Source organism: Chiloscyllium plagiosum, unplaced genomic scaffold (genome assembly GCF_037043375.1).
Source record: "Chiloscyllium plagiosum isolate Xiang-an unplaced genomic scaffold, Cpla_swu_hap1 HiC_scaffold_2, whole genome shotgun sequence".
Classification (NCBI taxonomy): Eukaryota; Metazoa; Chordata; class Chondrichthyes; order Orectolobiformes; family Hemiscylliidae; genus Chiloscyllium; species Chiloscyllium plagiosum.
The window spans coordinates 106,733,164-106,753,484 of NW_028270140.1; the positions used below are offsets into that span (position 1 = coordinate 106,733,164).

At 40.3% G+C, this 20,321-nt stretch overlaps 1 protein-coding gene across 1 annotated transcript in view; it reads left to right on the forward strand.

Moving 5' to 3' along the window:
• LOC122559500 (ATP-dependent clpX-like chaperone, mitochondrial) overlaps window positions 1-20,321 on the forward strand; it is a 59,944-nt gene that overhangs the window by 15,141 nt on the left and 24,482 nt on the right. Inside the window, exons 6-9 of the mRNA XM_087993483.1 lie at window positions 1,438-1,602; window positions 12,956-13,044; window positions 13,735-13,899; window positions 19,693-19,989. Of these exons, the coding sequence (XP_087849609.1) occupies window positions 1,438-1,602; window positions 12,956-13,044; window positions 13,735-13,899; window positions 19,693-19,989 (716 nt within the window). The remainder of the gene's footprint in view (window positions 1-1,437; window positions 1,603-12,955; window positions 13,045-13,734; window positions 13,900-19,692; window positions 19,990-20,321) is intronic.

The window sequence follows — 20,321 nt, forward strand, 5'->3', positions numbered from 1 at the left end:
TGTTGTATTTTGAATGGTATTGTGAGGATTTTTCATAAAAACCCAAATCATTGGAATTTATTGATGGACCACTTTTTAATATTTCATCTAAAACATAGTGCAGCATTCCCAGAAATGTCAGATTATCTACATGCTCAAAGAATGGAATCTGAATTTACAATTTCAGAAGTAAATATTGGAGAGAATAATCCAAGGCAAAATGTCATTTCCAATTTCACATCAGGATTGAAATTAAATCTTTCATTTCTTTGCAATGTCACAGTAGGTCGACATTTACTCACAATATTAGTTACAAATATATTATTATGCTCCTATTAAACTCCTTTGTCGTCTGTTTATCTAAGACAGTAACCTAATTGAAATAAATCATTCATACCTTTGTTAGAATGGTATGTGGAGACATTTAATTTTCACAGTGCTACAATCAGGTGAGCACGGGACCTGGCACTGGAATCGATGGCTGCTACATTGGCAGAGGCGACATCAGTGAGGTAGGCCAGCAGTGAAAGATGACGCCTGAGGATTGGTAACTTCATTGCTGTTTGAGTTTGATACTGGCGGTGATGGAAGGATATCACAGCGATATTGATGAGATTGACCCAGTGGCGCAAGATGCAACTCTGACATTGGAGGGCCAGGTGCAGGGGCCAGCAAGGCAGTGATGGAGGAAAATCAGGCCAGCAGTGAAAGATGGTACCTGAAGGGTAGTGGCTTCAATATTATTTGGGTCTGGTGTAGATGGCAGTGAGGCAGTGGAGGAGGGATGCTGGCACAAGCATCTTTGATGATGAGCTGCCTGAGAACGGTTGCACTCTTTGTGTTTTCTTGATCTTAAAACTATTCAAAATGGTGCTGGATCATGGCAATAGTAGAAAAGTTTTTCTCTGTATTTTACTGTTTCTCTTACTGTAAAATACACGTGACAGTAAAATCATTCATTCAATAAAATCAAGAGCCTTATCATAAACCAATTAATCTACCATCCAAAAACATTAACCAGGCTTGAGATTGCTTGCTTCCAAAATCAGGTATTTTCAGAGACTATGGCCAGAGACTTCAGCAAAAGCACACAGCAGGGGGAAGCCTGATATGGGGAATGGATTGAAGTATTTAAAGAAAGCTCATACTTATTAAATATGTGGGTGGGGAGCATTGTAGTTTCAAGTGGAGCTTTAGGCATAAATCATGTTTAGAAGTTGTAACATTGGCAGATGATGGCCAGGTGTATGTGCCAAGCTTGCCTGATGTTGCACTGGAGGTCTTGGTTAAGCAGTTGGAATGAGAAAGGAATTCTGCACTCTTTATAAGCAGATTGTGGGAAGAGATCACAAGACATTCTAACCAGCTGCATCTCCAAAGAGATTTTCATATTTGTGAAATGTTCTTATTTATTGATAGTTTTATTTCACTGTCCTATCTTTTGTTGTGTTTTCATAGGGAAAACATTGTTGGCTCAGACTTTAGCCAAGTGCTTGGATGTACCATTTGCTATCTGTGACTGTACTTGTCTAACACAAGCTGGATATGTTGGTGAAGATATTGAATCAGTTATTGCTAAGTTACTGCAGAATGCAAACTTCAGTGTTGCAAGAGCTCAACAAGGTATCATTATTCTTATTTTTGCCAAAAAGTACATCACACTCTGTTACTGAACCTCTCCAAAAAAAGATTAAGCTTATACTACTGCAATTGGTTTAAACATGACCAATTATTCACATTAAGCAGTGGAAGACAGATACGATTCCTTTATCTTTCCTGAAAACACTTCTGCTCAATTTTGTTTGAATGGTAATGGTAATATTGTTGCTCATTTATCATTGTTATACAATATTCAAAGTGAGATTATTGATTAACAAGTGTTACGATGTTTACAAAGCTATTTAAATATATAAATATGTAAAGATTAAACATTTAAGATTGGTATTATCAATTCAGGACAAATAAATCGTAATCAGTAACATATGATAGAATCTCAACATCCTTCTTACCTAAATTATGCTGATGAACACTCCTTCATTGTTATGTATAATTGTAATGTATGTTAGGACATTTAAGAGGTGAGACACGTTAACACTGCAACCTCTCACCAAAATGGGCCATATAATGGTTCAATTCCCGCCTCGGGGGACTGACTGTGTGGAGTTTGAACATTCTCCCCGTGTCTGCGTGGGTTTCCTCCGGGTGCTCCGGTTTCCTCCCACTGTCCAAAGATGTGCAGGTCAGGTGAATTGGCCATGCTAAATTGCCCGTAGTGTTAGGTAAGGGGTAAATGTAGGGGAATGGGTGGGTTACGCTTCGGCGGGTCGGTGTGGACTTGTTGGGCTGAAGGGCCTGTTTCCACACTGTAAGTAATCTAATCTAATCTAATAATGCTAATGGCCAGACAGCAGATGGAGTCAAAAAGTGTGGCGCTGGGAAAGTACAGCCTGTCAGGCAGCATCTGAAGAGCAGGAGAATCGACGTTTTGGGCATAAGCTCTTCATCAGGATTTGTCCTCAGATGCTGCCTGACCGGCTGTGCTTTTCCAGCACCACACTTTTTGACTTTGATCTCCAGCATCTGCAGTCCTCATTTTTTCCTGGACAGCTGATGGACAAGCATAGCCTGAAGTTGTGCAAAGAAACACGTGGAATCTGTAATACCGCTGACTCCATGGGAATGGGCCAGGAAGCTGAATTTGTGGATGGGCCTGGAACCCCCTCCACCTGGAACCCTCTGAAAGAGTCCATTAAATCAGAAAATTCAAGGGTGCTGACTGACTTGAACTTCATAAATACCCAGGAAAGGTTTGAGGATTTAAAATCTTCTCTAGTTTCTGGGAAACTGTTAAACTGACCTCCCCCTACCAATTCACCACTGATCAACCAACTATCTCTCCCCCCCAGACCCCTAATAATCACTCGCTAACCAGAGCCCCATTTCTCAACTCAACCCTGCCACACTTACTCCTCACCCCAAACAGAGTGATATTATTCCCATCTCTCCCTGTTCTCAACATCCTCCCCCTTCATAGAATTGACAGGGGAGAGTCAGGGTGGCGGATTTATCATACTGTGTCTGGGCCATTTTGTTGGGGGGTTGCACAACCTTGTATTCTATTGCCAGGAACTTTGAAGGAAAAGTGATTGATCCAAATTTTCATGATATTAAGGGGGAAAATGGGATAGATAGGAACTATTTCTAGTGAACAGTCAGGCAACATCTGTGGAGAAAACAGAGTGAATGGTGTGGATTTTTGTTGAACCATGAACCCTTTAAGATGGCAGGTGGATTCTAAATTTGGGTTTCCAACTCCATATATTCCTATGATCCTTCATTTCCCACAGCACGTTATGCTCACTTACCCATCCTCCAATGCCTTGCACAACGTCCACCCATTCTCCCAATGAACCAAATGCCCCATGCCAGGCTATGCCGATCTACCCACTCTTCCAATGGCTGACATGTCCCCATACCAAGCTATACCTCTCTACTCATTTCCCTAATGGCTCTTCATGTTTGCAATGCCAAGCTATGCTCCGAAAATACATAATAAATCTTGCCTGAGAGCCCAGAGATCTACTTGTGTACTGAAATTACTGAACCCTGAGGATAAATGCTGAGAGGATGTTTCCCATCATGGGTGGATCTTGGACCAGAAAGTAGAGTCTCAGAATTAAGGGGTGCTAATTTAAGACCAAGGTGAAGAGGAATTTCTTCTCTGAGGATTGTGAGTCTTTGAAACTACTTACTCCAAGAGCTATGGGGGCAGAATCCTTCTGTACATTTAAGGGAGGATAGATAGATTCTTGCTCAGTAGCTGAATCAAAGGTGGTGGGGAAAGGGCAGAGAAGCAGATTGAATTTGGAACACGCTCGAGGGGCTGAATTGCCTTCTTCTGTTCCTCTTTCTTATGGTCTTATAGTCTTCCTGTGGAAAACAATGCTTCATTGACAGCTTTGGCTCTGATCTCTTCTATCAATTGCATAATTTTTATTTACACAAGTTAAGAGATTTCAAGTACCTGGAACTTTCAAAGGTCTGGATGATTAGTGCTTTTATTTCCCTGAGCTGAAAGGACTATTTAGCATTGTGAAAAGTTATGAATAAATAGCTTTTTAAAAAAATCTTTCTAAAAAGCTTCTTGCGTATGTATTCTATTGTAATAATAAGATTCACTGTCTCAATATAGTAGATCAGTGGGTATGAAAGTACTGATTTGGAGTATCACAGGAATTGGAGGTGAGTGGAGGAGCATTGCTTAGCATGCATGGGGCATGAGAAGCTAGAATGGTTACAAGATTCAGCAGGTAGCATGCATAGGGCATGGACATGTGTGGGAGGGTAGGTAGTGAGGACTAGAGGCCCTTACACCCAGCGTATGAGAATACAAAATCAGTGATGATTCCACACTTATCTGCATGTAGAGGTTCATTTTAAATACCAGCTTTTGAAGGGAGCACACTGCCATTCAAGGCTGTGAAATGTGCTTGTGCCACACCAGGAATGGGGAATGTCACCAGTTAACTCTCTATAGATGCCACCTGACCTGATGAATACTTCCAACGTTTTTATTAAAATTTCCAGCATCTGCAATAGTTTGCTTTTGAAGTATTCCTTTTGGTTGGAGTGTTTAAGGTGGGGATCACAGTCTAAACCTCACAACCAGACAGCCTTAGGAGTGAAACGTGGAAATACTTTGGCACAGAAAAGGATGTTAGAAGTTTGGAATTATCTTCTACAAAGGAGAAGTGATGTTCATTCAATCATTAATTTTAAATCTGCAATTAGAATCATAGAATCCCTACAGTATGGAAGCAGGCCAGTCAGCCCATCAAGTCTACACCAGCCCTCCGAAGAGCATCCCAACCAAATCCAACCTCTACAATATCCCTGCATTTCCCATAGCTAATCCACTGAGCCTGCACATCTCTAGACACTATGGACAATTTAGCTTGGCCAATCTAGCTAACCTGCACGTCTTTGGACTGTGGGAGGAAATACACACTGACACCGGGCAAATGTGCAAACTCCACATAGATGGTCACCCAAGAGTAAAATTGAACCTGGGTCCCTGGCACTGTGAGGTAACAGTGCTAACCATTGAGCCACCGTGCTGCAGTTGAGAGATTCTTTTAACCAAAGGCACCAAGGGCAGATAAGTGGGGTTATATCACAGGTAGATCAAGACCTGATTGAATAGTGGTGCAGGCTACACATTCTAAACAGTGGTTGTTCCGGTGTTTCTAAGCCTGATGTAGAGTGGGCAATTGATTGGGGTGAGTTATCGATCTAATTTCAGATTAGGATAAAGTAAAAATATCTACATTTAAGGCAGCAGCCTTCAGAAGAGAGTTGCTAACTCTGGTTGGATGTATTCTTGGAGAATTTATTGCACACCTCCCAATATCCTGCTGTTGGCCAGCCCATCAAATTTTTTTTATTGTAACCACATTTTCCCATAGTCAGAAGTCACACAACACCATGATCTAATTGCACGGGTTTATTTGAAATCAGAAGTTTTCGAGCGCTACTCCTTCGTCATATAAAGTCTTGTGATTTCAAATAAACCTGTTGGACTATAACCTGGTGTGGTGTGATTTCTAACTTTGACAACCTCAGTCCAACACTGCCACTTCCACACATTTTCCTATAGCAACTAGAAAGCACATGAACTTTTTAGAATGCAATTAGATTATTATTGTCTGTCAAACAACCTTTATTTCCTTGAACAACATTATACTTTAACTCATAAACAAAAATGCTCAAAGAAAATGAAAATAACATTGTTTAACATTCCAATTATTATTTTTCATTAAATTTCCTTGCAGCACTGTCCTGGAGATTAATCATTGGTTACGGGAGGGTTGGCAACTTGACTTTAGTTGTGCCGTTAAAAATTGTCGATTTGACAATCAGGTCCCACAAATAGCTACCAGCAGCATTGGTAACCCCAGCTGTGATCAGTTGCAAACAACTTTTTATAAAAAATGGTGCTACTGCAGTAATGTCCCTGCCTCTGTGCCAGGGGACCCAATCTAAAGTTTCACCTTCTCCTGAGGTGTGTAATACCATTGACCGCTCTTGTGATGCATTGATTGAGTCCCTACTCTCCGCCAGCAGATCTGGGTTTAAGTCCTACCTTCTAAAAGAGTTCTCATGGCTTAATGGTAGTATCCTTACCTTGGAGTCAGGAGACCTGGGTTCAAGTCCCACTTGTTTCAGAGGTGTGTAATAACATTGCTGAGCAAGTTGGTTAGAAAATAGGTATAATGATGACAAACAAGCATTGGTCTCATTTATTGTTTGTGCAAACAGACCAATGTCTATTTCTGACACATGTTTTGGATGCCTACTGATATTACATGCCGGACGGTCCCAGCACAGAATGAGTACGCAATTGCTGTATTTTTACTTTCACTCCATAAAATGTTAGGTTGGCAATTGAGAGTACTAGGAGTTTGCTGATGGACTGTGTATGAAGTTCATCATATCCTTAAGAGTATTTAATTTCGGGGACCTTGCTATCATGTAAAATGCAGGGCAATGTTCACTTCATTTGAAACAGGAAAGAAGGGAAGGCCTACTTATTCCCAAACTCTCTCACAATCCATTTCTGCCTAATTTCTCCTTTCTCATCCTCTTCCCCTCTGTCCTACCGATAACCCTTACAATAGTCCTGCATGGCTAGGAACTTGTTCACTGACTGCCAGTGCTCAAATTTTCAGTTCTTGTTCATCGATATGCCACAAGCAACAGTGAAACATTCAGAAGGACTGAAATAAGTCATTAACTTATTTCTCAATGTCAGCATTGGAAGCCTGAACATCACAGGGGTCATTACCTGTAACGAAGGAGCCAAACTCAATACACGTTGTACTGCAAGTTATAATGTTAGTGTTTTTTTTTTTTTTTTTATAGATATTTTTATTAGAAATTTAACATTTTTACAAGTTTACAAAAATAAACAAAACTCTCAGATATAAACATTGATATACAATTAGCTCAAATATACAATAGCCAAAATTTGACAACAAAAAAAAACAAAACAAAACAAAACAACAAAAAAAAAAAAAAAAAACCCCCAAAAAAAAAACAACAAAAAAAAACAAACAGACAAAACTCAACTATCTACTAATCTAACCTACAACTAATCAGGGTGTATATTTAAGTCTCTTACATGCTCGGGATGTGTTAACATCAGATATGATAAAACCCGTATTCGTGCGGGATTCCTCCCCCGAGGGGCCGCGGACCAGCCAGGTTCGTGGTCTCAATTAAATAAAAGCCCTTGTTAGGATAGCCGAAATATCTGTATTTATGTAATTCAAAAAGGGCTGCCATATTTTATAAAATAATTCGGTCTTTCGGTGCACCATATTTGTAAGGAAGTCAAGGGGAATACATTCCATAATTAGTCTGTGCCAATTTGAAAGTCCAGGGGGGCCCTCCGCCACCCAGTTCATCAAAATATTTTTCCTTGCACAGAAAGAAAGAATAGAAAATAGTCTCTTCCCGTACGTGTCCAGGGAGGGAAAGTTCGAAAAGCCCAAGAGGAGAGATACGGGGTCCACTTTTATTTCCGTTCCTAAAATTTCTGTCAGGGTACTTGCTACTTTAGTCCAATATCCACGGATCTTATGACAGGTCCATAAGCAATGTACAAGAGTGCCCACCTCTATTTTGCATTTAGGACACATTGGAGATGCTCCTGCCTTAAATTTTGCCAATCGGACCGGTGCTATATGGGCCCTATGAAGTATCTTCAGCTGGATAGCCTGGGTTCTGTTACAAATAGTAATTCTTCTAGCATTTTCCCAGATATCATTCCACGTTTCTGTGGAGATTTCTAGTCCCAGATCCTGATCCCATGTTTTAAGCAGATTATCCATATCTCCCGATACTTCATCATGTAGCAAATGATAAATATTACTGACGGAAGATACCCCCACTGGTCGTAGGACACTACATTCTCTATCGGATTTATAAAGACTATCTAATAACGTAGTCTTCTTCTGTATAAAATCTCGAATTTGGAAGTATCGAAAGAGGTCTCCATTGGGTAATCCGAATTTCTGACGCAGCTGTCCGAAAGACATCAGGACCCCATCTTTAAATAAATCCCCAAGACATGAGATACCCCTGGCTCTCCAGAGTTTAAAAGTGGCATCTGTTAATCCCGGTTGGAATCCCCATGCTCCCACTATCGGTGCATAGGGGGATGTTTTATGTGAATTACCCTCATTTTGCCGCATTATATTCCAAGCCTTGATTGTATTCAGTATTATAGGGTTTTTACAGTGATCTGTAATGATTTTCCTCTTGTCTGAGAATAAAAGGTTAATAAGTGGGTATTTTACTTGAGAAGCCTCGATGTCCAACCAGATTGATTGTGGATCAGACAAGGCCCAATCAGCTATATAACTTAATAGGGAACTTAATTGATATTTCCTAAAATCTGGGAAGTCCAATCCACCCCTTGCCTGTGGAAGCTGTAGCTTCTTCAGCTTAATGAGGGGTCGCCTATGGTTCCAGATAAAGGAACTCAGCCAGCCGTATAATTTACATAAAGCTGTCCTCGGCAGCATCACCGGAAGCATTCTCATAGGATATAGGAGACGGGGCAGGATATTCATTTTGATTAATGCTATTCGACCCAGCCAGGAAATTGGCAGGTCTCCCCATCGCTGGAGGTCCTGCCTTATCCTTTCCAATAAATACACAAAATTAGCCTTATACAACTGACCAAATACTGGAGTAATAAAAATGCCTAAATATAAGAAACCCTCCAGGGACCAGCGAAAGGGAAAAAGGGAACCGTCCGCTAAGCGGGGTATCACAGCAAGGCCACCCATTGGCATAGCTTCCGATTTTGAAAAATTAATTTTATAGCCTGAGAATGCACTAAATGTATTAATAACTTGGATTAAGCGAGGTATGGACATCAAAGGGTTACTGAGGAATAGAAGAACATCATCTGCATAAAGGGTAATTTTATGTTTACCTGTACCAATCCTTGGGGCCACTATGTTAGGATCAGCTCGTATAGCTTCTGCTAGTGGTTCAATTATTAGCGTGAATAACAATGGCGAGAGGGGACATCCCTGACGGCAGCCCCTACCCACACTGAAGCTATCCGAGCCTAATCCATTGGTAACCACAACTGCTTTGGGATCACTATACAATGTTGAGATCCATTTGGTAAACACCTGTCCAACACCAAACCTCTCCAATGTGTAAAACAAATATGACCATTCGACCCTATCAAATGCCTTTTCCGCGTCTAATGAAACCACTACTCCTGGTATCTTTCCCTGATGACAAGCTTGAATCATATTCAGAGCCCTTCTAACATTATTAGATGATCTACGGCCCTTAATAAACCCCGTCTGATCCTCCTTTATAATATGTGGCAGTATCCTTTCTAATCTCAGTGCTAACATTTTAGAGAGGATTTTAAAATCTACATTTAGCAAGGATATTGGTCTGTATGATGTACAATCTTCTGGGTCCTTTCCTTTTTTGAGGATAAGAGAGATATTTGCCTCTTTCAGCGAAGGCGGGAGACAGCCCTGACTATATGCATAGTTATACATGTCCATAAGTGGACCAACCAGTATTTCTGTAAATTCTTTATAGAATTCAGCTTGAAAGCCATCTGGGCCCGGCGCCTTACCATTTTGAAGGTGCCTAATTGCATCAACTATTTCTTGGGGTGTAAGAGGAGCATTTAGGACCGATACTTGTTCCGGAGTTAGGTCTGGAAAAGTCAAATTTTTAAAAAATGACTGCATCCTCTTCGCCCTATCTTCACAATCCTGTGATTTATATAACTCAGAATAGAATTTTCTAAAGGTCGCATTAATCTTTTTATGATCATGAGTCAAAATACCCGTACTTTCCTTAATAGACATAATCGTCTGAGGGGCCTTTTTTTTCCTTTGCAAGAAATGCTAAGTATCTACCCGGTTTGTCGCCATATTCATATAATCTTTGCTTTGCAAATAATATTTCCCTCTTAGCCGTTTGAGTAAGTGTAGTATTTAGAGCTGTCCTAAGAGCTGTAATCCTTTGCAATTTAATAATAGAGGGTCTATCAGTGTATGCTGTTTCAGCCGCTTTTAAGCGGGCTTCAAGCAAACGCTGTTGTTCTCCTTTTAATTTCTTCTGGGTCGCTGAGTAGGAGATGATCAAGCCTCGCGTGTAAGCTTTGATGGTCTCCCACATCATTGACGGGTTGCTAGCTGTACCTGAATTAATTTCTAAAAAAGTTTTAAATTCTTGAGAGAAGTACTTTACAAATTTACTATCTTTCATTAAGAAGGGGTCCATACGCCAATGCCGAGGGGATGTCCCACTGTTCCTCGCCTTAGTTTCCATATATACAGCAGCGTGGTCAGAAATTGCTATATTACCTATTTTACAGGATGATATGGAATTTAAAAAAATTGAGGGGGCAAAAAACATATCAATTCTGGTATGACATTTATGTGGATTAGAGTAGAAAGAAAAATCTCTACCCTGTGGATGAAGACATCTCCATACATCTACTAATCCTAATTCTTTGTTCAGATCCATCAATTGTCTAGATCTGGGAGATACTCCTGCAGTACTCTTGGGAATCCTGTCTATTTCCGGATCCATAATACAATTAAAGTCTCCCCCTATAATTATATGACGGGCATTAAAAGCCATCAATTTTGAGAAGGCTTCTGTTATAAATTTAAAGGGGTGTGCCGGGGGGCAGTACAAATTTAAAATCCCATATTCCTCTCCATTTATGAGAGCTTTAATCAAGATATATCGTCCAGATTCGTCTTTTATCTGCTTTAGGATTTTGAAAGGGAAATTCTTCCGAACAAGAATAACAACTCCCCTGCTTTTTGAGCTAAAAGAAGAAAAAAAGGCCTGATCAAATCCGCCCTGTCGTAATTTCAAGTGTTCTTTATCTGACAGATGCGTCTCCTGTAGGAGAGCTATATCAACTCTTTCCTTCTTAAGATTTGATAATATTTTCTTCCTTTTAAGTGGCGAATTACTCCCTTTGACATTCCAGGTGCACCACTTAACCGATTGATCAACCATAATCCTCTGGGCCAATCCGAGACCCCTCGGGAGGGGGAACCCTATCCAGAGCATCCCGAGCATGGAACATGTAAAATTTACAAAAATAAACCCTCTTTAATACACCCACAACAATACAGTAAAAAACTATTTCTAAATAAAAAAAATATAAAACGTGTCTAAGTGGAGACTTTCCCCCTTGTTCCCAGGGGGCATCACTTCCTCTCCAAAAATCCCTCATATCCTCTCCCAACCAATGCCCCACCCTTGACCCAGGCACTCCTCAATAAAGTGAGGAAAATTCAAATATAATACAAAGCTAGAGTTAACAGTGAGCACCCCACCCCCACCCCTACCAACACCTGGGTATATTTGGTAATGTTAATACCATATATAAACATATAACTATAAAATTACCAGTTCAACAAATAATAATTAAATATGATAATACAAAATAACGAAGGGAAAAACAACCCCGCTCCTAAAGACAGAGGTAAAATCGAATAAGGTAACCACCTCCCCCCACCAACATTAACCAAATCCCCCAACTTATATATACATATATATACATACACATACATATATATATATATACATACATACACACACATGTACATACACCCCTCATATATACATAAAATAATAACAGAAAACAACTCCAAGGGGGGGGGGGGGAGAAAATCAAATCCCTCTCCCCACCCCCCATAATAATATTAAGCAATAAGGTAAGAAAAAAAAAGGGAGGGGATATAAACCAAAACGGGGGGGAAGGCAGACCAACATCCATTATGTCCTACAGTTTATCTAAGAGAGTCCAAGAATTCCTTAGCCTTTTCTGGTGATCCAAAGTTATATACAGAACCTTCATGGTTAAAGCGTAACATCGCTGGGTAGCGTAAGGAGTACTGTACATTTAAGTCCCTTAAACGCTTCTTCGCCTCGTCGAATGCTTTCCTCTTTCGAACCAGAGCCGGGGAAAAGTCCTGAAATAGCATGATCTTGGATCCTTTGTAGATCATAGCTTGGGGGTCTTTTCCGAGATTTCTAGAGGCTTCCAGGAGTATCTGCCTCTCTCTGTAGCTCTGCAGCCGGAACAGGACCGGGCGCGGGCGCTGGTTTGAGCCGGGCCCGCGTATTGCTACCCGGTAGGCCCATTCCACCCTTACCTGGCCTGATCCAGCTTCCAGATTTAAAAGTTGTGGCAGCCACTGCTCCAGGAATGCTGTAAGCTGGCCTTCCTCTTCCTGCTCGGGAAGGCCCAGCAAACGAATATTTTTTCGACGACCTCGATTATCGAGGTCGTCAATATGATTTTCCAAGGTCCGGACTCGCTGCTCGAGAGTCCGGACCTGATCCACGGCCGATTGAGCGGTTGTCTCCGAGGTCGCGGCCTTTAGCTCCGCCCCTCCGACTCGGCGTTGAATTTCTTCAATTTCACGGTCGTGCTTCTTCAGCGCGGCCGAGAGCGACTCCCAACGGTTCCTGGATTCGACGATAAAAGCATCGATCTTCGAGTCAAGCTTGGAAATCATTTCTGTAAGGCTTGCTACTGTAGGTAAGTCCCCCGGGGCGGCTGTGGACGCCTCTGCTGCAGCTGGAGAGTGTGGGGGAGGGGTTCCTGCTTGCTGAGAGCTGCGGGCTCCCTTCCCTTTAGTCATTTTAACTTAGGATAAAGTTGCTTAAATGTAATATTAAACCACTAATTCAGTTACTAAACTATTATAAATGATTTATAAATGATTTGGTGAGATTGGTAGGGGGTAGGTGACCCACTGTGCCCAGGTCTTGGGAGGAGCACTATAGACTCAGTCTTACTGGGTCGCCGCCATCTTGGATCCCCTATAATGTTAGTGTTTAATATTGAGATAGTACTGTATTTGAATATTTATTTATGTCTCTTTTACACCATAAGGAATTGTGTTTCTTGATGAAATGGATAAGATTGGAGCAGTTCCAGGAATACACCAGCTTCGTGATGTAGGAGGAGAAGGTGTGCAGCAAGTGAGTAATAAGAAAGCTTTTCATGATGAGATAGTTAGCCTGAATCAGAGAATTTCTTAACTCAGCCGAACAAGGTGGTGTGCTGAAGTGGCGAGAAATTGGAAATTCAAGGTCTTTTTTCATGGACAGAACGTCGATGTTTTGTGAAGCAGTCACTCAGTCTCTGCTTTGTTTCCTCAGTGTAGAGTTGACAAACTCTTCTGAATTCCAAATTGGATTCATTGGTGATTATCTGAGACTTACTACCACTGTTTTTGAACAAACTCATAATTTATACCTCAGTTTTCTCCTTTCTGGAGAAAAGCATCCCATATCATCCATTCTTTCATGATAGATGGAACCTCTCAGTTCTGGTATCATTCCAGTAAATCATCCGAGTAAATCCAGGAACCTTCCTCAGTTTCTCAATATTCTTCTTATAATACACACACCAGAGCTATGTACAGAAGTAACAGACTGCTGCTTCATCCATGTCAAAACCTGGGAGCAGTTGAGGAAGAAACCCTCTGGACCCTGGAAAATTAACAAAGTAACAATTGCTCATATGTTAGTTAGTTTTATCATTTGGGCTTACGAGGTATCTTAATAGCTCTTCAATATTGTGATTTGCAATATGAAGTGCAGATAACCTGAATTGCAATGTTAAGGGCCTGCAATGGGGGATATTATACTGGTACTTTTTTTTTTCAGGGTTTGTTGAAAATCATGGAAGGAACGATCGTAAATGTCCCAGAAAAGAGCTCCAAGAGATATCGTACAGATACCATTCCAGTAGACACTGCCAACATTCTCTTTGTTGGTTCTGGCGCTTTTAATGGACTAGACAGAGTAATCAGCAGGAGGAAAAATGAAAAGGTCCATTCTTAACTCTGTCATACTAAATGTTCTTTCCAACATTCTTGGTAATTTGTTTGAAAAGTCTTGTGATTCTACCAGAGTAATTCTCACAGCCTATATAATATCTAAAACAGATTATTCACAGGTTTAAGATCTAGGTTTAGCACTTAGATCAATATAAGAGTCTGGACTCCAGAGGGTGGAGTCCCCACACTGAGTCTTCTTTGGGATCCATCAGGTAGTAATTGCAAATATGTTTGGTGAGAGTGCTTTCAAATTGCTATAAGAAACAAAATATATTTATCTGTTGTCCCTTGGTGTACTTTTCTCTGACACAAGATTAACCTTTTCTCTTCTCTTCTAGATAGCGTATGCAGTGACTCATGTATTTCTTTGCCCTTACATTCAACAGTCAGTGCTCTCGGTTGTTTCTCTAATTAAGACCTTCTTTTGTTTTATGTGCCATTTTGTTAAAGACAGAAGAGAAGTTAGATTCCATGAAAACACACTGACCCCGTCAGACAAAGGCATCCCACTGGATGTCAACTCAGAATACAAACACTGGAACCCTTATCTCTTTTTGCCTTAGTTTCTTAAAATGACCTTCTACAAAACTGATCCTACCATCTGTCTTCCACTTTTTGAACTGATGTCTCTCAGATCTGCATGATGTTAAATCCAAGGCTTCCATAATTGCCTGCTTTATCTGACATTTGGATAGGTACATGAATAGAAAAGATTTAAAGGAATATGGGCAAATGCAGGCAAGTGGGACTAGTTTAGTTTGGGAAACTTGGAGAGCATGGATGATTTGGGTTGAAAGGTCTGTTTCTATGACTCTGACTCCAGAAGCTCCCACATTCACAGCTTCAAAACAATGCCTGTCCCACCATTGTCTGTTTGCTAATTAGTTGAATGTAATTTATTAATTTAATCAATTGCATGAATTCCCATTCTTAACCACAATTTTGCTGTGTCTATTAAATGTTGATCTCAATTAGAACTGAAGATTATACACTCCTTAATTAATCAGGCAACTCTATAAGGTATCTGTTAAAGTTTTAATGTTTTCTATTCATAAATGTTCCCTAACTCAAGTATTCTTAAGCATTTTACACAGTTCATTACATTAAGCATTTAACAGCCAATCAGCTCCTCATACTCTTGTTTTTATCACTTTTACTGCTTTTTCCCTAAATTGAGTGCATGTTCTGGCTCCCAGTGCACTTCAAATGGGTTCAGAAATGCAAAAATACATCTCTTTCCCACACTGCAGTGAGCTCCCACACTAACCAAACTCCCAAACTTGCCATTCTATGCCTGTGTTGCATCTGATGCTCAAAACCATCTTCAAAAGCAGCCACCACCTAAGACTCCCCCCGTCATTCACCTTTGTCAGTAAGTCATCATGCTGATAGTTCATCAAAGAAAGCACCAGTTGCCTTGCAACCATTTAGCCACTAACTGGCTAGAGGTGGCATTTCCTCCACTCAGGAATAGGAAGCCCTACCTCAGAGCTGCTAGCCATAATTAAATAAAACCTATTATTAAAAATAAATAAAGTTACCAAAATATTCTACCAAGTACTTGCCATGAAATTTATAACATTTTGAAAAGATTATCTTTAATATTCTGAGAATTCTTAATGCTTAATATTAACAAGCAGTTGCTGGTCGTAAATAACTTGAACATAGTTGAAAAGAGAGGCATGTTGCTGAAGTTTTTCACCTTATGCTCATTAGGACAAATGCACTCAGCATTGATGTCTGGGCAACAATTCTCAAAGTACATGGGTGTGTTGGGCAAATCCACTCCTGAAAGATTCCACCTCACTCTGATAAATTCACTCATGAGTGCAATCAATCAGAGAAAATTTGCCCTGTTGAATTGTATGGATTGAAATAGTGAGCAGCCACTCCTTCAACTACATGCTGGCTGTAGCTTATACTTGCTGCTGATAGGCTAACCAATAAACCTACTGGCAACAAACACAGGAGAAAAGAAACCTTGGAATGTAGGAGCCATGAGTAGGGTATGTAAGTGATAGCAATGAGGGAATTACCAGGGAAACATTTACCCCAGATCATGATCAGGAGAGATCATTAACTGAGTCTAGGATTAGGAGCAGCCATTTGCCAAGTCTGGGAGTTCTATCAAATGGGTCAAGGTTCAGGGAGCATTGGGGGGGGGGGAATGGGTGGAAATGGAAGGTGAGGAGATGGCTGAAAGAGGCTTGTGAAGAGAAGTGGGGAATTCCAAGAGGGGAAGGAGGCTGAGATGGAGAGGGAACAGTTTTAATGTGTTAATAAAATACAAGCAGACACCTTACTGGGATCCAAGTAAACTTCAAATTACTAGAGTAACAAATTCCTTACAAATGTATGTGGAATATTTAGTTCAAAGGTGCATTGGTTCAAGAGCTACAATACTTGAAGAAAATATGGATCCTGCTGTAATGAATACCACTAAAATTAAATCTGGGATTGAGATCTGAGATGCAGCTAAAATAAAGGGAAGTAACTGCCTGGTTAAAATGATCCTACTTTCAAAATATGTGCTGAAAATGCATTAACTGAGACTTCACTAATTTGTGGAAGTTGATTTAGGATGATAACTGTTTGTATGTTGAAGTTTGTGTCAATTATTCTTTAAAAACTTTTGTTGAAAATTACAAAGAACATGCTATCTGAGAGGTTAATGCTTTTCTTGTGGCTTTATATTTATTGATGAATTCGTTATTATTGACAGTTAATAAATTACTCTGAATACCTTATATAGCAACACAGATACAAAATTGATACTATGCGACTACATCACCTAATAAAGTCGTAAAGGTAAAGTCATTTTAGTCTGCTTTAGGGCTGCTCTCATTAGAGAGAGACATTCGGTGGTAATTTAATCTGAGAGTCACCATACCTTAGGTGAGGGGAGAGGTTGAGAAGGAGAGTGCTTCACAGTAACGTCCACTCGTGCAGGAATTGAACCCATTGTATTGGTGTCACTCTTCATTATAAACCAGGTGTTCAGCCAACTCAACCAACCGACCCCATCATCTATTAATTAAGTTCGTGAGAGTGATAAAATAGCCATCAAAAACAAAATGTATCCCCCAAAAATCAAAACGTAATTATTGAGAGAATCACATTTTCCCTCAAAATAAGTAAAAAGCTGTGTAAGCTTGACAGTCGTGAAACGCTTGACATATTAGATTAAATTACTTAGTGTGGAAACAGGCCCTTCAGCCCAACAAGTCCATACCGACTCTCCAAAGAGCAATCCACCCGGACTCATTCCCCTACATTTACCCCTTCACCTAATGCTAGGGGCAATTTAACATGGTCAATTCACCTAACCTGCACATCTTTGGACTGTGGGAGGAAACCAGAGCACCCGGAGGAAACCCACACAGACACAGTGAGAATGTGCAAACTCCACGGAGACAGATGCCTGAGGTGGGAATTGAACCCAGGTCTCTGGCGCTGTGAGGTAGCAGTGCTAACCACTGTGCCACCATGCTGCCCATGTGAGTCTGAAAGTATTACTCATTGGTTGAATGCTGTAAGCGCCATCTATTATAATGATATCACTTGGAATTGGTTAGGGTAAAGAAGAAGCTTGTAGGAGACAGACCTGAAGCTAAAGAACTTCTGACAATCTGTGCAGTATTGGGAGTTATGTTCCGTTAATTGGCAAATTGTTGCACTAATACAATAAATTGAGGTGAGATTCTTGAAGTTAGTTCAAAAAGGTAGATATCCTAGTCCAAACTAGATGACTTCAAGCTTGAAGGAAGCCATACACAACAGTAGGTGAACAATGGCAATAGTTGCACCTACTGACAGATTAGCAGCTTTCTGATTGACAGATGAAGAATGGAAGCCATTCTAGTGAGCACTATTAACAATTTATATTTGCTTACAAAGAGTCTGAGAAATTTGCCCAATAAAGTAGAGACCACACAAACCAGATCGGGTGAAATTGACATGCTGTTTATTACAAGCGATATGGCTGGAAGAGAAATTGACTAGAGTGAAACAGCACAGACAGTCTGCCCAGGTAGCCGAGAATTTCTCTTCCCCAAGCTGAGGATGAAGCCAGTTTTTATAATAATCCTGTACAATAAGGCTAATTAGAAATGGGGAAAATACAATGTATCTGGAATGTATCTGGAAATGGAGTAAACTAGTTATAATTATGCTAATCAGAAAACAGTTATCGGAGGAATGTCCTAATTTTTTACACAAAACAACATTCTGACAGTATTGATGGGTCCAGAGCTTCCATTCCTCTTCGCAGATAGGTGCTAATGTCTCCTCTGAATTGGTGAGGTACTTCCATTGTCTTGTCCTGGGAGTAGTGCTCTTGCTGGTGCCTCTCTGTCTGACCTGCTCTTTGTGTGGCTTTGGTATTGCTGGGTTGTGAAACTGCCCTCAGGGCTTTGGGATAGCTGTGGTGTTCTGTCATTATTCAGTGGGTGCTTTAAGTGTATTCCCTTGTCTGTGAGTGCTGTCTAGTTTCACTTGTCAGCCTGCTTGGTCCTTGCTGAGTCATTCTGGGTATTTTAGTACAGTTTGGCCAATTTTGCTTTTGTGGGCTTTTTGTGGGTTGGCAGATCTTTTCCCACACAAAAAATGTGGTTTTGCATATTAGAGTGTTTTCTCATACCCCAGTTGCATGTGATCATGCCATCATGTGATACTACTGATAATGTATTCCGACTGGTAGAATAACCACTTATGTTGCAGAATATATTCAGCTGAGTTCATATTCTAGCTCTTCTTATGCTTGCAAGAAAAATATACTTTGACATAGAGACTCATTCTCTGCAAACAAAAGGAATATGTTCAAGCTTTGCACTTTTTTTTATAAATTATCAGGAAGCATGGGAGCCTATAGACTCTTTGCTCTCTACATGGCATTGCCTCTGCTAATCAGAGAATTACTTAAATGGAGAAATGTTGCAACACAAAGGACTTGGGGTACTTGTCCATAATATGCAGAAAACTAGCACACAAGTACAACATTAATCAGGAATACTAATGGGATATTGGTCCTTGTATCAAAGGAGTTGGAGTATAAGAGTGGGGAAGTCTTATTGCAGCTGGACAAGGTGCTGGTGAGACCACATCTGGAATGCTGTGAGTAGTTTTAATGAAAGATATAGTTTTATTGGAGGCAGTTGAGAAAAGGTTCACTAGAATGGTCCCTGGTGTGGAGAGATTTTAAGAGCCAAAGTTAAACAGGTTGGAACTCCAGTCATTGGAATTGAGAAGAATGACAAATGATCTCATGGAAACGTATAAGATTATTAAAGGTCTTGACAGGGAAAATGCTGAGAGATATTTCACCTCATGGGAGAGTTGAGGACCAGAGGGCATAGTCTCAAAATTAAGGGGTGTCAATTTGAGACTGAGATGACAACAAATTTCATCTCAGGGTTGTGAGCATTTTAAATCCTTGCCATGGAATTCTATGGGCACAGTGTTCTTGTTATGTTTAAAGCAAAGATAGATTCTTGATCAGTAGGAGAACTGAGGGGCTGAATGGCCTACTCATGTTCCTATTTCAAAGGACAGAGTCTACTTGCTAATCGATCGCCAGCCCTTAGCTCTTGAAATATATTTTGAGAATTGTTTAAAATATATATTTGCCCTAATGTGTGCTAAAAGAAAACTTTCAGCGATGTCTCTCTTGTTAGCAGTATTACCATTAACATTTTCTCAATTTAAACTGCAATCTGTTTGAATTTTGTATATTCAATAAAGCTTCTAAAAGCAAGTGGAAATTAAAGTATTCTGTTTCCTCACTCAGTACCTAGGATTTGGTGCAACATCTAGCCTGGGCACTGGCCGTCGAGCTGTGGCAGCATCTGGCTTGGCTAATTCCTCAGGAGTGAATGCACAAGAAGAGTCCCAAGAGAGAGACAAATTGCTTCGTAGTGTAGAAGCTAGAGACCTGATAGAATATGGAATGATTCCAGAATTTATAGGACGATTTCCTGTGGTTCTTGCACTACATAGCTTAAATGAGGACATGTTGGTTCGTATTCTGACAGAACCACAAAACGCAATAATAACGCAGTACAAAATGCTGTTTGACATGGATAAGGTATGAAGAAACTTGCTTGACATGGATAAAATGTGCAGAAAATAGAAAAGGAATCTGGGCCTGTACAAATGCAGAGGATTAAATAACTGAATGGTTTAAATCTGACTGTATATGTCACAGTGAAGAAAAAAGGGCATTAATCACAATTACATAAGCCATTATGTTTAAGCCATTGTCTGCTGCTGATAAAAAGAAGCATTGTCATTGTTTTAAAGCAGAACTCTGTGCTACCAGAATTTGGGACTCAGAATCATAGAATGATTACAGTAGGGCATACCATTTCGTCTATCATGTCTGCTGGCCTTCTAAGGAACAATTCACCTAGTGCCACT